We start from the raw sequence: 20,534 nt of genomic DNA, 5'->3' as shown, positions 1-20,534 counted from the left end.
AGAGTTTCTCTCCTCTGCACCACACACCCGGTTGGAAATGGTTTAATGGTCAGATTAATCCGACTAATGCCTTCTTTCACTTAATAACAGCGGATATGAGAGACTTTAATCCAGTCTGGCCAACATGTGATGAAATGGGAGTGAAAGTAATTCCAATTGTGTGACCAATCCACTTCCTGCTATTCTCATATTTCTAATTCCCAGTTTCTATAACTGAATGTACTTCAACTTACAGTTGGTGAGAGGAAACATTACCAGAGTGACAAATTTTCCTAAATTGAGTTTTCTCTCAAAACTGGGTATAACCGTCGTTCCTTAGTCCGTAAAGAGGGGTTATTTAGAATATGATAAGCATTTGTGGATAAAATAACTGGAAAACTAAAAATTGAAGTAAAGCTTGTCCTGGAGCTGGAGTCAGAATGGACTTTCTTTTCCTATTTGGCCGAAAATTGCCTCTACGATTTTCTAAAAACTCCGCATTCATTGCAGTCCGCATATCATTGCAGTGCCGAGATCTAATACGTCTTTACTCATTGTTTTAGGATAGTTCTGGCAAAAAGAAAGGAGCGAATCCTTACCTTTAAGGTGTGCCGGTCCGTGTAAGCTTACATTTAGTAAGTTTGAAATACTTTAGTATTTGGGACTTGGAGGAAACTGTAAGTTACAATCCAGAAAATTGTCCAGAAAAGTAAAATGTAAAAAATAAGGACGTTCTGAGATCTCAACTTTTGAGGTAGGTTTTCTAAATTACGCAACATCCGCACTAGGTACATAAACACAGTTGTATCGATAGTTTTCTATCAATTCAATTCCAATCTCGGTAAGGGGTATGACTGATTTAGTGCACCCAATCAACACTCGCTTTTGAGTCCAGCTGTTTGTCGTTCGATTCCTACAGCTCACTGTCCGGTGATTGTTTTCTAAATCGAGAGAACACTGTTAGAAGGCAGGTAGCGCACTGAGAATGCATAACTATGGAAGCACCTCTTATTAAAATAATTCTTTTTGTTTATTAATGATGCACTTCTGCGAATATTTCCATCGCTTCATCATGTTTATTTGCCCGATATTTCATTAATTGTCCAACTCCTGAATAATCCCTTTTCGTTCCCAGAGTCCTAATTAAAACTTGTGCGCATTCCAATGCTATTGTTCTACATTCTTCCCCCTCCGGAAGCAGAGGATATATGTTGTGTATGTTTTGTATCTTTCATTTAATTAAATTCCTGGAGGTATTTTATATTTGTTTTCCTGGAATTTATGGCTTTATCAGATTTCTGCTGAACATGACGTAACTTTTTTGAATACATCTGTGTTCAAGGCGCTCGTAGTTCTACCCTTTGCCGACAGAGTTCTCAACTGACATAAGGACTTTTCTAACTATACTTGTTTGTACATCACGCCAAAATGTGGTATTTCAGTTTTTCCCAAAGATCACAAGTTTGTCCAAATTTTGGAAAATGAGTTTTCACGGAGATAGCATATTTTGAGTTTCCCCTGAGTTGTGCAGTTGTGAGCGTGTTTAAGTTATGTGCATACCAATAATGCATTTGTAGCAAGTTTAAAGTAAAGAGAAAAAATAACGCAATAGCTGGGTTAAATGGCAATGTTTTAGTTATAATATTGAATGAGATATGGAAGGTTAAATTTTAGAGGTTTTCAAACTGCTACAAACATACCTTTATATCTCTCTTTGTGGTGTTCTGATTTCAATGAAATCTTTACCTAAATGTAGAGAAATGGTAGCTCTATAACTGGGTTAAATGGCAATGTTTAAGTGATAATAGTGAATGAGATATCGAAGGTTAAATTTTAGAAGTTTTCAAACTGCTTCAAATTTCAAACCTTTATATCTCCCTTTGTTGTGTTCTGATTTCAATGAAATCTTTACCTAAATGTAGAGAAATGGTAGCTCTATAGCTGAGGTAAATGGCAATGTTTTAGTTATAATAGTGAATGAGATATGGAAGGTTAAATTTTAGAGGTTTACAAACTGTTTCAAATTTCAAACCTTTATATCTCTCATTGAGGTGTTCTGATTTCAATGAAATCTTTACCTAAATGTAGAGAAAAAATAGCTCTATAGCTGAGGTAAATGGCAATGTTTTAGTTATAATAGTGAATGAGATATGGAAGGTTAAATTTTAGAGGTTTTCAAACTGCTTCAAATTTCAAACCTTTATATCTCTCTTTGTGGTGTTCTGATTTCAATGAAATCTTTACCTAAATGTAGAGAAAAAATAGCTCTATAGCTGAGGTAAATGGCGACGTTTTAGTTATAATAGTGAGTGAGATATGGTAGGTTAAATTTTAGTTGGGAAATTTCTATTTATTGTTTTTACCGGTAATTCATTTTTTGTTCCTCTGGGTTCGAAATGGTTGATTTTACAATTTTCTTCCTGTGGGTGTGTCCATCATTTTTTTTGGCACCTCATACCAGCCTGCTGCCCTGTCATCCAGAGCAGAGCTGTTAGTATCAAGTAGCATCAAATCTAGTTTGTGCTTATCTACTTTTATTTTAATCGTAATAACTTCTTGTCCTAAACGCTATCTAGCTCATATCTACTTTTCCCAACTTTTTGTACGGTACTTAAGATGAATTTCACGACGTAGTTAGTTGGGACTTGGAGGAAAAGGTAGTAGGAACTGAACGATGAAAGTATTCCTTCTGGACAGTCTCCCTACAAAGTATTTTGATCGAAATTTTAGTTTTCCCTAAGCATAAACGATCACTAAATATATCCACCACGCTATTAAGATAAACCCCACTAACGAACCGTCTAATGGGTGGATGTTTTCTATTAGAATATTCAATAATGTTATAAAAATAAAGATATAACTTAAGTGGAGAATAAGAAGGCACTAAAATGGCGTTCCGTCGAGTAAAGTGGCCGAGTCAATATTTAGCAACTGATACTCCAAGGTTTTATTGAGGTCGCCTCTCCAGTGAGAGATAGACTTCTTTGTCAGCAAGTTCACTGCTTTGCCTCTTGATCGTCGTCGCTTATATTCTTCTTGTTTGTTTCCTGTATACCACCACCGTTAGAGATCTTCAACTTCAAAAGAATTTTATTTATTTACTTTATGGTAAATAATACAAGCAGGAAGCAGCTAGATATCCAGTCTGCTAGTCTGAGAGGTGGTTACTTAGCCCATAAAGGCCAACCAACTGGCTCTACATCTAGACAACTGATAAAATGGAACTTACAGTGAAGGATTTTCCAATTAGTAACATTAAGGCGCTTTGTTTATCAAAGTCACGCAACCATAATGCGTATGGTTTCTCTGTGCGAGGTCAAGAAATTTATGCAATGGTGGATAGATCTGTCTTGTAAGTCCGTGCTGGCCCTAAGTAAGCATTTATCCTGCCTAAACGCTCCAAAGGTCGGGAGTGTGACTTTGGGAACAGCTGTCAGGTCCTTAATAAGGGACCAAGTGCACGTCCTTTGCCTAATGCTCGATCGCCTAAGAGTTCACTGTTTCAATTCAGGAAGCAAGCATCCTAGGCTAGAGAGCCAACTCCAGTCACTAATTTCCTCTACCTTCAGATAAATAAAAAGAGTGGGCAAGCAGATCGTTGCAACTTGCCACCAAACATTGTGCTAAAGTCTGGACGTCTCCTCAGAAATGTTCCGGGTAATTCTGTTGGTAAATATGACGGCTATTTTCTTTAAATATTTTCTCTCCGTTATATAGAATTTATTCAAAATAATGAAGCGGTAGATTGTACTTTTAATTGGTGTCTATTTCATACCTTTTAGAGAAAACTGAACAGAATTCAATTACAGTGGCTGCCACGATGAATACCCGCGAGATTACTTCTGTTGTTGCTTTGACCAGGAGAGTGTCGGCAGTGTCCTGAAGACGGCAGAGCAGTCGCTCCTTTGTTTCTTTCCATTATAATGGAGTGTCCCCTCCACTTGCCCTTTACACTACCCGGCGCCCTCCGACCTCATTCATTTGTTTTCAGTTAAACACCCCACTACAAGGCCAATATCTTAACACAATTATAATTAAATTCCTTTTATAACGGCTTTTACAGGATTTTTATCTTTAATTTTAACCAAACAAACCAAAGCTTCCCAACTAGGTCCTTAGTTACGCGAGCCAGCATGCGTATTTTTAAACTCAGTGTTCAACTTTCCGATGATTCTAATAGAGCTAAAGATCCTTCCTAGGGCAACTGTGACGTCACAGCCACGAACTTCTCCAGAGTCGATTCTCTAAAACCAAAAAAACCTGATGTGACTACAATTTTCTGGTTTTAAGCTCGGCCAATCCCACCCACCAAACAATATTTTTTAAAAAACCCTTTTTCTGACTAGGGCCATACAAACAGATATCGCCTTTAAAAACCCTAAATCTAAAATGTAGAATCACTTTTGTTTCCACAGCTTCAAAGTTTCGGAAATTTGGTTGGCTCTGAGATTCCTGAATTCTAATGAAGATTGTATTAACCAAGGAATTTCATCCGGCACAGCTAGTCCGGGATGGATAGTCCGACATCTCCATTGCAAACTAAGAATTTAGTCATCGCGTGTCGATTCACACCATCGATTATCTGTAAACATTTCAGTATCTGAGTGCCACTTGTTAGAATTGTCAGCTGTGTCCATTCCAAACTGACGCTTAATTTTACCACAGATCGATAAAGCGTTATGTTCCTAAATAGCATAGATTGTTGTCCGGATGCAATAGTGGCAAAGGGTCATACGACCATATCGCAATAGCCCGTCTCTTCTTACTTAATCTTTCCGGCAGCATTCTTTCTCATTTTTCTTCGCTCCGGATGCTCTTCTTACAGTAGTAGTCATTGACCGACTTTGAGATCGCTTCACTCTTGCGACTCTCCATCTAGGCAATATCTTCCTCATTAAAGGAAGCATTAGCTTTATGTCATAAATTTTATATTTTCCATTCCTTGTCTTCCGCATAGCCGCTGGACTGATATTCTTCCAATTTGGAACATTATATTCCTAACATAATGCAGGGGTTAGAACTGTACTGAAACGGTAGAATTTAAAATGGAATATTGATTTCGTAAATAAACTTCGCAATTGTTCTTGTTACTCAAAAAAGATGAAATATAAATTTGAAGCGGCAGAGAACTAAGAGGATCGATATCAATGTTTGCAATTCAAACAGGATGTAATGTAGTCCAAGAGGGAACACTTCATAATATCCAAAGGTGGGCTGTTGGGTCGCAAGAAGTGGTGCCAGAGCAAGCGGTGAGGTAATAGAATAAAACTTGAATAGGTTGAACGCTTGGAACCGCTTGGCTGAGAGCATAATTGAGCAGTCTGCCAGCGAGTAAACGTTCTGCATTTACTCATACTGTTGCAGTTCCAGACTACATCTCTTTCTGCCTGCTGGTTAGCTCGTGGCCGACCTGTATATATTAGCCAGTTCTATTGAACTGCATACAATATCAGTGTAAATTTTATTTAGGAAATCTAATTTGCAGTCAAAGTTTGATAAAGGTGATTCAAATCGCTAGACAACATCCTTTCTTGAAGCGTTTGTTGGCATCCTGTGAACTGGTAGGTTTCGAGTTAGTCCAACTCGTCCTGTTCAGTGCGTTACATGGAGGACCCTGGATGCATCACATGATTCCAATAATACAGTAGTAGTATTAAATTGAGCAAAATTTGTTGAGGTGTGATCATTTGAAGCGAATTGTTGGGATTTTCAAAATTAGAATGATGGTGATGTCGTTAAATTGATCTATACTCTGCATTAAAATGTCGGCATGCTGTCGCTCAGTGGTGAGGTTACAATCTATGAATGGGTTTGAACATCGTATAGTGATCGTACTGACTGAAGCAATTTGCGCGTAGTTTAGTGAACATCGCACTGACTCTTAGGAAAAGCCTCAAACAAGTGCAATGCTTCCGGTGGACATTTTCTTCTTACTTGGAATTTCAACAAAATAAATGTAAAGAGAGAAACCTTCGAAAATATATAAAAGAAAAATAAGTAATTAATTAGAGACACCATATGAATGCAACTACTTTTCGTCCTGGGCCAACGGGAAATAAAGGAAAATAATGAGGAAATCCTGAAGAGTATAATAAGAAATGCTGGTAAAAAAATAATAATGGAAGCTGGAGAGAATCTAAATCGAATATCGCAACATCGGTCTCTCAGGACGGTAAATAACAGGCCGTGTTTTATTGGGAAAATCTCATACAGCATCATGTAATAAAACTCAATTATATCGCCGAACGGATTTACTGGCTGTATTTACAGTTTATTTATGGTCGCCATTTATTGATATCAGCCTGACCGACACACAATTACTTTGCCCCACTCTTAACCAAAGATAAAAGCTTTCCACCCGCTAAAAGAGAGAAGAGTTTTCTATCAGCTTTTCTAGTTCCTTTGCAAGTCTAGGTGTAAAAACTGTGTGGTTTTCTTTTTCTAATATCTTCTTGGTGTTCTGTTTGCGTCGCTTCCAGTGCCAAAATTTCCAACCTGAACCTTCGACTTTTTGCGTATTTTAGTGAGCTGCAAAAAAAAATTTTAGAATTACAATTTCTTACGAGGGACATTGGAAATATTTACTTCCTGCACTACATTAATAAAATGGCAGTGTTAGAGGTCGCATGACGACGGATATCTCCCAGGGCCTAAATTAGTAAAATTATGGAATTTCTAATTACTGTATAATTGCTAATTGTAGATCGTGCGAGTGTTCCAATAAATGACAGGGGAAGAATCAGCTTTGAAAGGTAATGGGAAGTGCAATGAATTAAGGAAGGAAGGAAGATGCACACGGAACGAGTGCTTCTCTTACTTCCGTTTGAATTAGACAGGATTTGGTAGCTCCAGCCTCGAGAAGTTGACCTAATGGAAAGAGCATGAGGAGACGCGCGAGGACCGATCTGAAATCGATGAGCCGAGGCGTAAAAACAGTTTTCTTTCTCAAACTTTTCCCACTGTTAAATTCTATGAAAAAGAAGAAAATCTCGGCAGAGAAGCGAAGAAAAGTTTTGTACAACAAATTTTCCAGATGGGTAAACCCTTTTTAACGGGAAAATTATGAAATATCGTACCGTGGAGAGAGTGCCTGGGGCCGCTTTTAGGAGACCCGAGAAAGTAGTGCATGAGTCCGACAGCTTCAGTTTTCATTACTACACTTCGGCTTGGTTTTGTCCTAAAGTAAGGACCTCTTCTCCTCTAAAATTCGTAGTTGGTATGTATAATTAGGAAAAACAGAGCTTAGAACGAGATAGCATTGCAGACAAGGACGTTAATCAGAGGAATTAATATGAACAAAGAATAAGGACAGCACACTATATTCTTCTAGATTACAGTTACAAAGATCAGAAACGAGAACCTAGAATGAGAGACATGGCATCGGTCTTGATGAGCGAGAGGTTCAAGAATATTTGAAGCTCTCAAAATAAAAAAGGTTCCCTTTTACAATAGATAATAAATGTCCAAAACTCGAGATTCCAGTGGTTATTGTCTCAGGATCAAAGCGACATAAATATATCAGCCACACTGGGCAGCGAAGTCGGGCCAACATAACCAATCAAATCTGTGCAGAAGTTTCTCTCTCAGTTTGCCTGATGTGTCCTGCCAGAAGACTTCCTGTTGATTCTGAGCTGATAGTAAATAGTTAGCATCCATTTGAGCATTTGGAGAGAGAGAGGAAGTCGTACAATCAGCACACTTGCACATCCGGTCTTGTACCTCAAACTTAAAATTCTAGCCATTAGTTTAATACACGCTGCCATCTGCATCAGTTAGGGGCTCCTACATTAAGGTAATGTGACACTTCTGGCGAAACCACCGTGGCTCTCCTCCGGAAGTGGGGAGCGAATTATCCTGGCAAATGTTTCGAATAAAGATGTGTGTCTGTCTGTCTGTGTGCACTGAGTATTACCGAGTTAAAGAAACATGTTAAAGTCGATTTGAGAGCATCTCAAAACAAAATTGAATTAAGTGGTATTCCGGAAGGGTGATTTCCATCGCGGCATTCCTTGTGATGTCGGAGGGGGTGCAGAGCTTCCAGAGATATTTCTTGTATACGTTCACACACACACAGACGCGTTGGTTAATTAGGCTGAAAGAAGATATTTCCGGGCAGCCGAACTATTTCCTGTCAAACCTCAACACCAACACTATCCTTGCCCCCCCTACCCAGAATGTGTGCTGCATTCACCGGCTAACGGATTTCCCATTCAATAAGAATTGTCCCCACTGAGCGTGTCCCAGTGATGGTAAGTTATGGTGTGCCTCTAACAGAGTTACTTGATCTGTGCGGGTGGTTGGCATGTAGTTCACACCAGTCAGCCACATTGTCTCGCCGCCCCACGTGACACATGGCAAACTTTTCCAGCGCTGCCCCCCTCTTACAGTTAGCCTCAGATTCTCGGTCCTACATTCCTTTCCTGTTACAAATTAAATTGTACAACTTTGTGCAGAAGTCAGACGTTGCCTTCACGACAGTTACCCTTCGCTTGAATTACCCACCGTTTATCAGAAAACCTCTGCAACCATATTTGCCGCATTTAAACTGTGAAATGTTTTCTCTGAAGTGTAGTTTTCATTGTTAATATTGTAGTCATTGTAAATGCTACGAATTCTGAGTTATTTTATTTTTATATAAATTTTATTTCGTCACAGCATACTTGGTTTACAAAACGATGTTACTTTGTTAATTATTTTACAATTATGATTGTAAGCAAACAAACTAAAATACAGAATTGATGCGGTCGCGGTAGCTGCAGGTGCAGTGCAGAGATTTCTGCAACTTACCTCTTTCTCTAGATCTCTTCTATCACTGGACTGATTAAGGAGACTGATTGGGGAGTGCTAGAAGTCCCTTTGTGGTCTTTAGGGGAACAAATTTCCATAGATATGGATGAATCTAGTTTTCATTTAGAAGACCCAAATGTTTCCTGCGGGAGTAAATATTCTGTAAACGACAGTAGCTACATAAGTTACCCAAAATGGATTACCACTTATTAACATTCAAATTCACTTTATTAAAAGGGGATCTTAGACAAAATTAGGGATAAATTGGAACAAAATTTAGAGAGCGTGATAAATCACTTGAATGTTTGTTCAAAACTAAATAACCAGGCTAAAGAGTACATTAAGATCAACCTCTAAATAAACGACGGTAATAAACTGCTCCCACAATTGGCCATTTAACGCAATTAATGATTAAGAATGTCTATTTAACGATGCAGCCAGTACTAAGAGCTGAAGAATTGGCTGGGCCAGCGACTTCCGTCGATTGATCGCCAATCTTGTCTCAGACTTTTCCAGAAGAATGATTAAAACTATTTCCATTTCATTGGTTTAAACTTATTTAGAAAAAAAAGTCAAAAAATATATTGTTTATTATGGTTCTATAACTAGGCGCTGCACGGTAGCCAAGCGGGTTAAGAGGCGAGACCTGCAATGCTATGTATTGTTGGTTTAGTGCGTTCGATTCCCGGTCTAGAGGCCTTGGATTTTATTTAATGGCTAATATGAGAAATAGTAAAGTACGTTTGCTATTCGCCTCCGTCCACGACACCTAGTAAATGGTAGTTGGACGTTAAGCCCCGCCTGAAAAAATAGGCGATTACTTTACTTTACTTTTTTTTTATGGTTCTATAAATGAACAAATGTTATATGTATAATGTGCTTTTACATTAAACCAGAATGTGTTTCCTTGTTCTCCACAATACTGGAGTGAGAGCGAAGAAAAATACGGAATTCATTCGCCATAAATTAACTAATTCTCTTTAATTTCCAGGAGCTGTCCACTGAAATCATTCGCCACGAATTTTTTCAAGATAACCAAGGTGAGTGAGCTTCATTTCATTTTGATGTTAATTGAGTTGATTGAGTAGAGAGCCTACTTGGGCCAGTCGTTTTCAATTCAAACTTTAGTAAAAATGCGAAGTCTAGAGAATAACTTGCGATGGTAGGACAAAAAAGACGTGTGTGGGGAACGAAAAGAATCCTAGATTGGTCAGAAACGAAGCAAGAAAAGTGGTCTTCTATTTTTCAAAACTACGGCCCAAACCAACATAAGAATGTGCTTCTAATGGGCAATTCCAAATCTTTCTATCCAGCATTAATGTATAAGCATTGAATTTGTTGTTGAATGTTTGTGGTACCGCGCTCTCCAACGGGGACTTTTAGCATTGTGTCTTCGGGGGGACTTGAAGCAGAAACTTGGGTAGGTATAATTAGTTAACAGTAGCAGTAGGTTGGTACCAGAAGTTGGTATAGGAAAACGCAGTCTTCGCCACAGAACTCGAAGGGCGAATTGATTAGAGCGCGTTATGATTACACCGACTGGGTGTCACAAATGGGTGGTGAGGAAGAGTAGAGGGCAGGATGTCGATGGTGAGAGGGACGTTCAAAGAACCGCGCTGTCCAGCTCTTCAGGGATGTCCCCTGTTTCAGGAACTCTGTGCGTCAGTCTGCCTGCTTTATTCCTTCTATAGTTTATTATTTGTTCGCGGCGCGCCTCTCACAAAGAAACATTATTTAATTCTGTTATTTACCCTCAGATTTATTTCCTCTCCTTTCAAGCTGAAGCTGTTTACATTAACTTTCATTTAAATTTGAGAAGATTAACTGTTAAGCTGAATGGCTGCCTTTATTCAGCCCATATTTATCACTTTCTCTCAGTCCTTGTTCCATCGAGCGGGCGGGACTTCGGATCTTTGGTGTTAATGTAACACATTGAAACACCAGAAAAAGTCGTCCTGTACTGCCACTTTTCCGGTAGAGTGAGAGGGACTTCCTGTCAATCGATTGTATAATTTTTTTATATTTCTGCTGCTCATTTAACTCCTCGGACAAGAAATGAGACCTTACGATTCACTGACACGGCACATTAGAGGTTCCGGTGAAGTGAACGTGTGTGTTGTAAGGATATTCGGAACCGATAGCAAGTTTCCACAAAATTTAATATTATTTCCACAGCGTCCTAAAGCCGCCGATCTCGGCAATCCAGTTCCTCACCTACTTGTGTTTTCCTATCCAAGTGAAAATAACGAGGGTTCTAGAACAAAAGAAAAGCATGCTAAGAAAGCTCTTAAGGACTCAGTTCTGGCCACTACCTGAATTTCTTTTACCCTGCAACATCCCTGTTTTCACACAAAATTTTTTTTTTGTGTGTGTGTCCTATTGAATTATTCAAGACACTTTCGAATTGTCCATTACTTGATGGGGGCCACCTCCCTTTCCTCCATTCCTGGGTTATTATGTCCCCTGAACTCGCTCACTAGCGGGCTAAAAAGCTCCAGGATGCCCCATTAACAAGAAGAATGTTTCAGATAAAGGAACTCCCTGTGGAAAGTATTGGAAAGGTTCCCGTTATTTGATATAGTTCCGGAAGCTTCCCTTGCACAGTACTCATTGTGCAGACCCCTGCATTTCCAACGACACTTGACGCCCACGTCACAATAGATTTTTTTGATTGCATTGGGTTGCTTCCAGCCACATCCTCACTAAACGTGAAACACTAGGACAAATCTGTAGGAAATCTTCATGCAGAACAAAACAATTAGTAGGAAAGCAGAGTAGAACCAAACAGAAAAGGAGCCTATCTGGAGGCGGATAAGGCCTGGAGATCAGCTAATGAAAGATTCACTAGAGAAACGCCCCCGCTCAGTTTGTGCTGGAGACGTTATCCCTGGGTCCCCTGTTTCCCACATCTTCCCCATCCTGACCTCCACAACTTTACGAGCTTCTAGAAACACTTTTTCATGGTGGTGCCACCCTCAGTACAGGATTCTAGGTCACGCAGGGAATCCCTACTCCAAGCCACTGCAGTATAGTTCACCTGTTTCAGACGAGGCGGCGCTTTTGAAATACTAATAAAACTAGTGTATCCCATATAAACCGGATGTCTGCCGCACAAAACCAGTTAGTTTTATTGAGTTTACTTTTTCAATTTAATTACGTCACTCTCGACTTTAATATTCGCAGATCTGTATTTTCCTAATCAAGTGTTTATATTTCCAATTAAGGCTTAACCGGAACCATGTGCAATTCCAAGTGGACAGGAAGTCCTGCTGGTTCTTCAGATCTATTAACAGAACTTTATTTCCTCCCATCACTGAGTTGGCAACAATTCCTCTACCATGAGAACCATTTCACCGAACTATTTGTCACTTTTCTGACATTTTTAGAAAATAATTTCTATAATTTTCTGTTTAACTGTCGTCAACTTCTAGAAAGATTCCTTTTAAAACAATTCTGAGCGAATGGCAGGGCTGAGGGGAGGTGGGTTATTTAGTGGGTGTGGCTCCTCATACCGTGGCCATTTCCCCCACGATGATGCATAATGCATTTTCCCCCTCCATAAAAAAAATCATTATCATTAAATTAAAATTATTTAAGGCGCGTCAACATCTAAGGTTATTGGCACCCGGAGCTTTTTTCAGTCCACTATCGGCCTCCGGACAGTGTTCTCTCGTTACAGACAACACTGTCCATCACCGGACAGTGAGCTGTAAGAAGCTCCTAGGAAGAGAAAATCTAAGGGTTAGCAACTAGATTCGTACCCGGGACCTCCGCGTGGGAGTCCAGTATGCTAACCTCATAGCTAATCCCTTCCCTTATTATTATTATTATTATTATTATTATTATTATTATTATTATTATTATTATTATTATTATTATTATTATTTGTATCATTGATACTGAAATGCTGCGAACTCTGGGTTCAGCTGCGAAACTAATCTGCAGGCTCTAATAAAGCACTTACATGTTCGTAAGTTTAGCACAATATACTTTCTTTCGCTTTGGTAAGTTCAACTTTTTAACCCCTAGAACTAAGTTGTAACTTCACAGGATTTGAAACGAGCTTTTAGTTGATGCCTTCTATTTACTCTACACTTCCTTTCTTATTACATTCACGCTTATCGTCTTTTATGTTATAGTTTCTTAAGATTTGCACTTTTAGAAATTTGTACACTTGATTATTTCCCAAATAATGATAATAGATACATAAAATGCGCAGAGAAATACATATGTATATTTGAGAACGTTTACGTATGCACTATTGGGAGTATGTATACACAAGGGTGTGGATGATTCAGGATTCTTTTGAAGTTAAGAAATTCTTCTTAAGTTAAGTAAAACTTCTTTCCACGTGTAGCAACCTGAGGAATTACCACTATGCAATATGTGGAATGAAGATATTTAGCATCCAAATGTGAGTCTAATGGAGTTAATCGGAATGATTCCTGAACAGAGGAGATTCTATCATTACCTCTTCCTAAAAATAACTTTTCTCTAAAAATTATTTGCATAAAAGTAGTAACTTTTCATGTTAAATATCGTCGCCTAAGAAGTGATACCTTGTAACTAGAAAATATCAACTTTACAGGAGAAGGAAAAAACAGGATATAAAATTCATTTTAAGGCATACAGTAATTCTTCTTTCAATATTAACTATTAGTGTGACTGTCGTCTTTAAAGTGTAATTTATAAAAAATAAATTTTATATATATATTCATTTTTTATATATAAAAATGTAATTTTCGTTGAAATTGTAGTTACGAGGTATCACTTCTTAGGCGACGATATGGTACTTACCTCTCTGTGAAGGAATCGAGAGGTTTTTCGTGAGAAAAATACTTTGGGATGTGGAACTTGGGGGCAGAGCCTAGTATTTCTTCTCTCTTGGAATATAACAATGATCTGAAGTGACAGGATGGTGCATTAGATGGACTCCTAGAGCTGAGAGTGTACCTTCATCGTACTTTCTGGAGACTCCCACACGCTGAGACGGAGTGAGAAGGAAGAGGAAATAGGGAGAGAAGGAAGGAACGATCGAAATACTTCTTGTAAAGAGAAGGAAGAGCATGTAAACACTGGAATAAAATAATCTGCCAATCAGTAGTGAAGGATGGCTGCTATTAACCCAGAATCAGCGTTATTAGACTTTTTGGAATAAGGGAGTAATTCTGTTTATTTAGGGAGTGAAATGGAAAGCCAAACAGATTCGGGTAAATACCATTGGATATGAAAAGTGGGTTAATAGTGGATTTAGGCGATGTGAGAAAGGATGGCTTCTTCCGTAAGAATATATCTTACTTACACAAACAAGAGTTTTCTTTTCCTTTTTTTTATTGATTGAAAAGTTAATAAAAAAGGAGAGCAATAAGGAAGAGATGGTCCTGCAGGATTCAGAGTGTGGGGGTGGGTATAGACGCACCAACTGGCGTCCTCGGCAATCCACAGGTTGATTACTGCCCGCTCTAATGTGCTAAACTTAGTGGCACCAACTTGCCCAACTCGTGATCTCCGTTTGGCGACATTTTGGCTTCTCTCTTTGCCACCGTTTGGACATGTTTACAGATCCCCTCTATTGTTCATACACTACAGCAGAACCAACCCTCAGGAGTGCCCAGTGTTTCTGTGGGAATCCGCCACCACCGCAACGCTGGATCTGTAGTTGTTTACAGCTTTTACATTCCTCTAGAGTGCCATTTCAGTGTGATTACAATCCTTTAAGTTCCGCTGAATAGGAGGGTTCAATGTGGATCCTAAGTCCTCCACCGGAAGTGCTTTACTTGACGCATTTTTATACTTGTTTGATTTGTTTTCGGAAGTGGCGCCTAGTATTTTATCAAACTTGGCAATGTGCCGAAGACCTGCTGAATGCAGATAGTATCCGCCTTGGCGGACATTTGCTTAAAATAACTATTTGCCTGCGACATTTACATTATATAACCGAAAATCTATTAACTTTCAATTTCATCATTTTCCAAAAATATAGTTTAGGGTAGTTCTGCGGGGTCGGCTTCCCTCTAAAAGGTTCGTTGTACTGGTTTAAAGCTGGAAGGATATCTATCCAGGAAATCCAAGAGAAAATGTAGACTAGACCATGAAAATTGTATTGGCCTTCGCACCAGATTTTCAGCTTCCCTGCTGTATTAGGGAGAACCTTAACTAGATATCGATTTGAGGTATCGAGACTTTTCGTTTAGAGTTACACTGACCACGTGCACACACAGAGGCCACTATTTAGGATCCTGGAGACGGCAGAAAGATATTAATAAATATTGAGTTCAAAAACAAAAATTAATAAAGGAAAATCCAAACAGATTCCAACTACCTAAGGACGAGGAAAAGGGCATTCAAGCAGGTCAGGAGGTATATGCTAATATTGAAACTAGCAAGGTGAAGTGACCTTAACATCGAGCGAACGGCTACTTCAAGGGTATGGTGGAATACTTCGTGAAGTCTGTGAAATACTTGGGATAAGTATCAATAATAAAGTTGGATAGTATGTGAAGTCCCTCTTGCTGGCTTCCTAGAGTTTGGTCTCTAAATGTAATGAAAAAGTTTGAAGGAGCTGATGAAGATGGACCAATTTCTTTCTAGCTGCATCAGCAGGTTATGCTTCTCATAAAGGAAGTTTATAAATAGCTTGGCATTGGCCACGTGTGCTGGGAAATAATTTAATTAAGTTAAGATATCTGTTTCCGAGAACATCCTTGTTCAAGTTTCAATGATATTACTCCTCATTGCTGAGGATGTAAGTAACTAATTAGCATAAGAAGGGATTCTGTGACGCCAGTGAATAGTCCGCGAACTATGTACACAAAACTGTTACCTTTAGATTTCCATTCCCCTGGGAAACTAATTCCTCAGAGTCGCCGCCATTCACCCTTCAGTACTCTCACAAACTGAATGGAGTACATTGAAAGTAGCGCTCGCTTTACAAGTGCGCTTAATGCTTGGAAAACTAACTTATTTGTCCTCGGTGCTTTTCCTACTTACAGGTTAGCTAATAAAGTTTTCCGCAGCTTATTATATGAGATTTCACTATTTCCACCCACAAAGGGAAGTTTTGAGTCTTTGACTGTGTCAGAGGGGGTTCCTTGGGTTCAAAACATCTGGAATGAACACTCAGCCGAACCTTGTCTTACTTCAGCTCCAAGCTCCTACAGTTATTATAGATGGCAAATTTACTTCAAACATTTGATTGGACTTTGTTTTGAATAAATACACGGTTGTGGCAGTCCTGACAATCAGCCACGCCCCCCAAATACTTGGGCTCAACGTCGTAGAACCTCTAAAATCTCAAATACACTTTCCTAATCCCCCAAACATTTTTATGATAATACTTCTAAATTCATGAAATATTTCTATTTAAGGGGAGAAATAGTATACATCATGTGCATAATTATTGTTTTTACTCTACATAAAATTTCTAGTCTATTTTTCAGAAAAAAGCCATTAATTATTACTTGGTGATTTAAGTAGCACTGAAGTGGCCATTTTGGATGCTTAATGTTGATAAATCGCTGCTGATAAACAGAGAGAATAGCGACGTATAAAGTTCATTATTCAAAACAGTATACTGCATTCAGTTTGGAAGCCAAGTAGAACATCTTGGCTAAAGATTTTCGTGGAATCCAGCGACTAGACTGAAGATACTTGCCGTGGACAGTCGTTACAGACTGCTCACTTCAGTCAAATCATTCATTTACAACTCCTTCCTTAAACCGATCTGAACCGTATGAACATTCCATTTCCTATCGGTTATAAAACTTGCTTCCATGTATTCGCCACCATGCCTCTCTCCTAATTCATGTTCATTCTGTATTAGAATTATAGAAAATAGTACTGGAGAAAAAAATTATTTTTTTTATATGAAGAACAGACTGGCAGTTTGTCGATAAATAAGGTTAGAATTTCCTTCCAGAGCAAGAATTATATGTCAGTTCTAAGACGGATAATTAACTGTGACTTTAACCTTAAATAAACTTGACATTGAATTAAAGTACTCGTAACTATAAGCAGGAGAATCATTATTAACAAGAATTATAATAATTTGGTGGTAAAAAAACATTATAACCTATACACTACCAAAACCTTCCTATGACCTGCATGCAACGTGAGAATGTACCTCGGCTAAACCAACTAAACTTAATCAAATACTAGCCCTTAGATATTTGGCGTATAAAGGTCGTTAGAGAAAATAGAATCGCTTTGTTTTAGAACAGATGAATGCTACAATATTCCATTACTTTCAGAAGTTGGTCATTTCGCTGAATGAAGACGCGCTTAAATAACTAATTTAACGAATAATTCACAAGAGTTATTGGTATTTCGTTTTTTAAATTTATGGGCTGATTGCAAGATGTATGACTTGTTCAGGTGTTGTTGGTGAGATTCAGATAACTGAAATGTGTGTATACATGTATGACTAAGTGGGGAATGCCACGATTTCCGAAGTAGTGGGACAGTGTGGTGAAATATGTGCAAGGAACAGAGAGCCAGGAGAGGGGAGAGTGGTATACAGAGGGTGCTGAACAGTACGCATGCCCCGGTCGATCTGATCCCCCTTGCTCGCCGGGAACAGCGTCCTCCTGCAACGTCCTCGAGAGAGAGTGAGAGTGTACGGGCTTGTGGGGTGTCCGGGGAGCCTCTGGACGCGGAGGCATCCCGACCAGTCTCTCGTACAAGTTACAGCCATCATGTGACAGCATACTCCGTCTACCCAGAGAAGGTGAGTGACTCAGATCTACCGCCCTGCTGGGCATCTGCACTGTCTTATTACCTTCCAACCGCGCATTCCCATAAATTAGGTCACCACTTTCACCTGGCCTCTTCACAGAAACATTCCTCTCCTTCGTAGAACAAAAACAAAGAATAACGGCCATGTGATCACTTGATACCAAAAAAACTATGTTTAGCTCCACAGGTGTGCTCCTCCATGGCGTGGGAGGTGGACGGTATTAATCATAGATGTCTAGGGTCACCATTGTTGCATGTTATCCACTCTTTCTCTGGCGATGACAATAAATGCAACAGACGCAGCGACAGTGCATGCTGAGCAGCTCACGATAATCGACCCCTTATCAACTTAGCGTGACCACATGACTCATAACTGTCCATTCATTTAACATTAGCCATTTTAATTACAGCATTTCTAGCCAATGAAACTCTTTTCAAAACCCCCACTCTCCAACTTGCTCCTAACCTAACCTAACCAATAAATATAATTAAAAACTCAGCTAATTACAATTGCAACCATTGTAACCTCCAAGTTTATTATTACTTTAATTATTAATAGAATAATTATGCAATTATATGGAGTTTCAGATGGTGATAAAGAGTTATTACGTACGTTTATGTCATTAAAAAATTACTAAAAACTAAAAAAACTGATTTTGCGCAGATGTTTTGTATTTATTTCAGAGGTTATTGCACTGTTACCCCTGGTTGTTGTGCCGATTTATATTGAGCTCTCTTTAATTTTGTTTGATATTTCTCCTCTCTCTCTCTCTCTAAAGTTGTGCAGTGTTTTCATTGTCACTCGGTCCTCACTGGGAGTAGGGACTGTAATGGGGCGGATTTCCTATTTTCAGTTTTTCCCGGAAATATCTGACCCTCAAGTTCGAAAAAGTGTTTTCTACACTTTGTGCCTCTCTGATTGAGTTTTGTATCCGCCGTAGATCAAAAATAAAATTCACAGAAAATTCTTAATTAATATTTCCCTAAAGAGCTGCCGAGGGATGCGACAATAATGATATTGTCAAAATCGATCAATCGAAAGTATCACAATTGTAATCAATTTCCTGTTTCTTTTTCTTTAAATATTTTTCCGCAAAGAACTTTTCTTCTAACTGGGTGACTTCTATAGTTCGGCAAAACTTTTTAGTTTTCACTTTAATTTTATAATATGTAATTACATTTTTTTTAATTCAATTGTAACCAACACTCCATTTGTACTGGGGTAATACCCTAAAAACAAATAAAATTATACTTACACTTATACTTAGTTCGGCAACTCTCATGATCTGAAAGAGAAAGGGAGTTTGAACTTTCCCTTACTCGGGAGAATTAAATTGTAACCATGATTCCAAATTGGATGGATCTTGAATGACAGACGTGTCAACTCAGTGGAATAGATTAATTTAGCTTTCAGCTTGTATTTATAACCTCTAAAGTAGAGTTTCGGGGTCAAGTTCTCGATTTCGAGGACATTCAGAGCTATAAGTTTAAATCTACATTGTTAGAAGTTAGCAGTTCGAGATTAGAACTTAGAGAAAGTCACGTGAGTCGAAATCCGGGCACTCCATGGCGGTCTCTTACCGCAACTTAGAAGTTGTGCAGTGAAAATGAAGCCAACTTTGTGCTGGAGCGGTCACACACACCTCCCACACATTCTTGCTACTGAATGAGCTCCCTATGGAAGGCTGACGACGGTCTAAATTGTGCTTTGGGAGTCCAGGGCTGCTAGAAGGGTGATACTTTCCGAGCCAGCTAACTGATTGGATCCCTTACTCGATCCTGTTATCTCAGCAGACAATCACTCGCTGTCTCTCACTTCCAGCTGACCTCGTTCTGTACAGTTTGTACCATAGAGGGCGGTAACACCAATTCATCTCATGAAGTGTGAGGAGATTAGCTGCAGGATCGGGTCAGTGAAAGGTGTCCTTTATCTCAAGACAAGAGAGAAATATGTCCTCAGTACTTAAGTTGGGTGCCTTGCACGAGCTCAGGAGTCGCTCTTCCATCTACTGAGCACTCAAAGCCTGGCTGGAGTACCTTTCCAGGATTTCATCCTTGTCTTGCGTATCTTCTTAATAAACGGAAATAGAGTACTTGGTGAGCTAGACTTTGTCGCCCGTAAATTCTCTGAATTTATTATCACGACTTTTATTTTGATTTGTAGCACTAAGTTACAACTTGTAGTATTATTTATTTTCTAAATAAATAACTTGAGTTTGCAAATTGCCGTACGAGACCTGGCCGGTGTTCCTCAATTATTTATTTCCGCCAAGCAATAAAGATTTCAACATCTCCAGGCTATACCAGAGATCTCCATTAAAAGTTTCTTGTGGAATAGTTGGCGAGAGTCTGGAGTTTGTTGAAAGATGGAGCAGCTGTGGGATCGTATTTCCTAGAATTCGGTGTTCAGTTGGTACCACTGCCTCTTCTTCTTCTTCTTCTTTTTTTTTTAACTCTCTACATTCAGCTTCTTATCTGTAATTCTGGGGAAAACTATATGAATCACCTGTAAGACTTTCTTTTATTGCAATTTTCTTAAAATTTGGCGTTTTTACTTTATGTTGGAGGTAAGGCCTCTCACTTGGTGGTACAGGAGCACAAATTCTCTTTTCCGCTAGAACCAAATTTCCGTTTCAGTAACTTTCAGATTAAAGGTTTTATGGTCAGTAATTAAAGAAAAGCTATATTTGTTCGATGCAGTGGCATCCGGCCGAGTCGGACTTCCGGTCAAGTTATGTTCCAACAGACTCGAAATTCTATCACTTCTTGACTAGTTTTACTCTAAAATAGAAGGGTTTTTGTTAGGGATCCATGATGACATCTCACCTTCTCAGAACGACCCCGAAAGTCGATGTTAACGGAAAATATGTCAGACAAAGGACGTGTTTCTCTGAATACAGGGAAGTGAAGAGGAAATCCTGTAAAACTTTGGTTTTTGTGTTGCGCAGAGTGCGCTCTAGACAGAGGAAGTGATCCACCCTCACTCGCTGACCCGTCACTAAAACCACTCTTTCGTGCTCGGGGGACCTCTGAAC

The 20,534-nt window shown here is 39.0% G+C and overlaps 1 protein-coding gene across 6 annotated transcripts in view; it reads left to right on the top strand.

The window, feature by feature from the left end:
• The window catches only part of LOC141458261 (uncharacterized), a 256,112-nt gene that overhangs the window by 46,069 nt on the left and 189,509 nt on the right, over nt 1-20,534 (top strand). For 4 of the 6 annotated variants that reach the window (XM_074136001.1, XM_074136000.1, XM_074135999.1 and 1 more), the window contains exon 1: nt 17,225-17,491. In XM_074136001.1, coding sequence (XP_073992102.1) covers nt 17,240-17,491 — 252 coding nt within the window. In that variant the 5' untranslated portion in view covers nt 17,225-17,239. Of the gene's footprint in view, nt 1-9,757; nt 9,807-17,224; nt 17,492-20,534 lie in introns of those variants that run through there. The other 2 variants (XM_074136002.1, XM_074136003.1) reach the window with 1 other exon arrangement.

The sequence above is a fragment of the Rhodnius prolixus genome, unplaced genomic scaffold (assembly GCF_049639745.1).
Source record: "Rhodnius prolixus isolate KJV_2025 unplaced genomic scaffold, Rpr scaffold_5, whole genome shotgun sequence".
Classification (NCBI taxonomy): domain Eukaryota; kingdom Metazoa; phylum Arthropoda; class Insecta; order Hemiptera; family Reduviidae; genus Rhodnius; species Rhodnius prolixus.
Note: the sequence above shows the minus strand (reverse complement) of the source record. Positions and strands in the feature narration are given on the sequence as shown.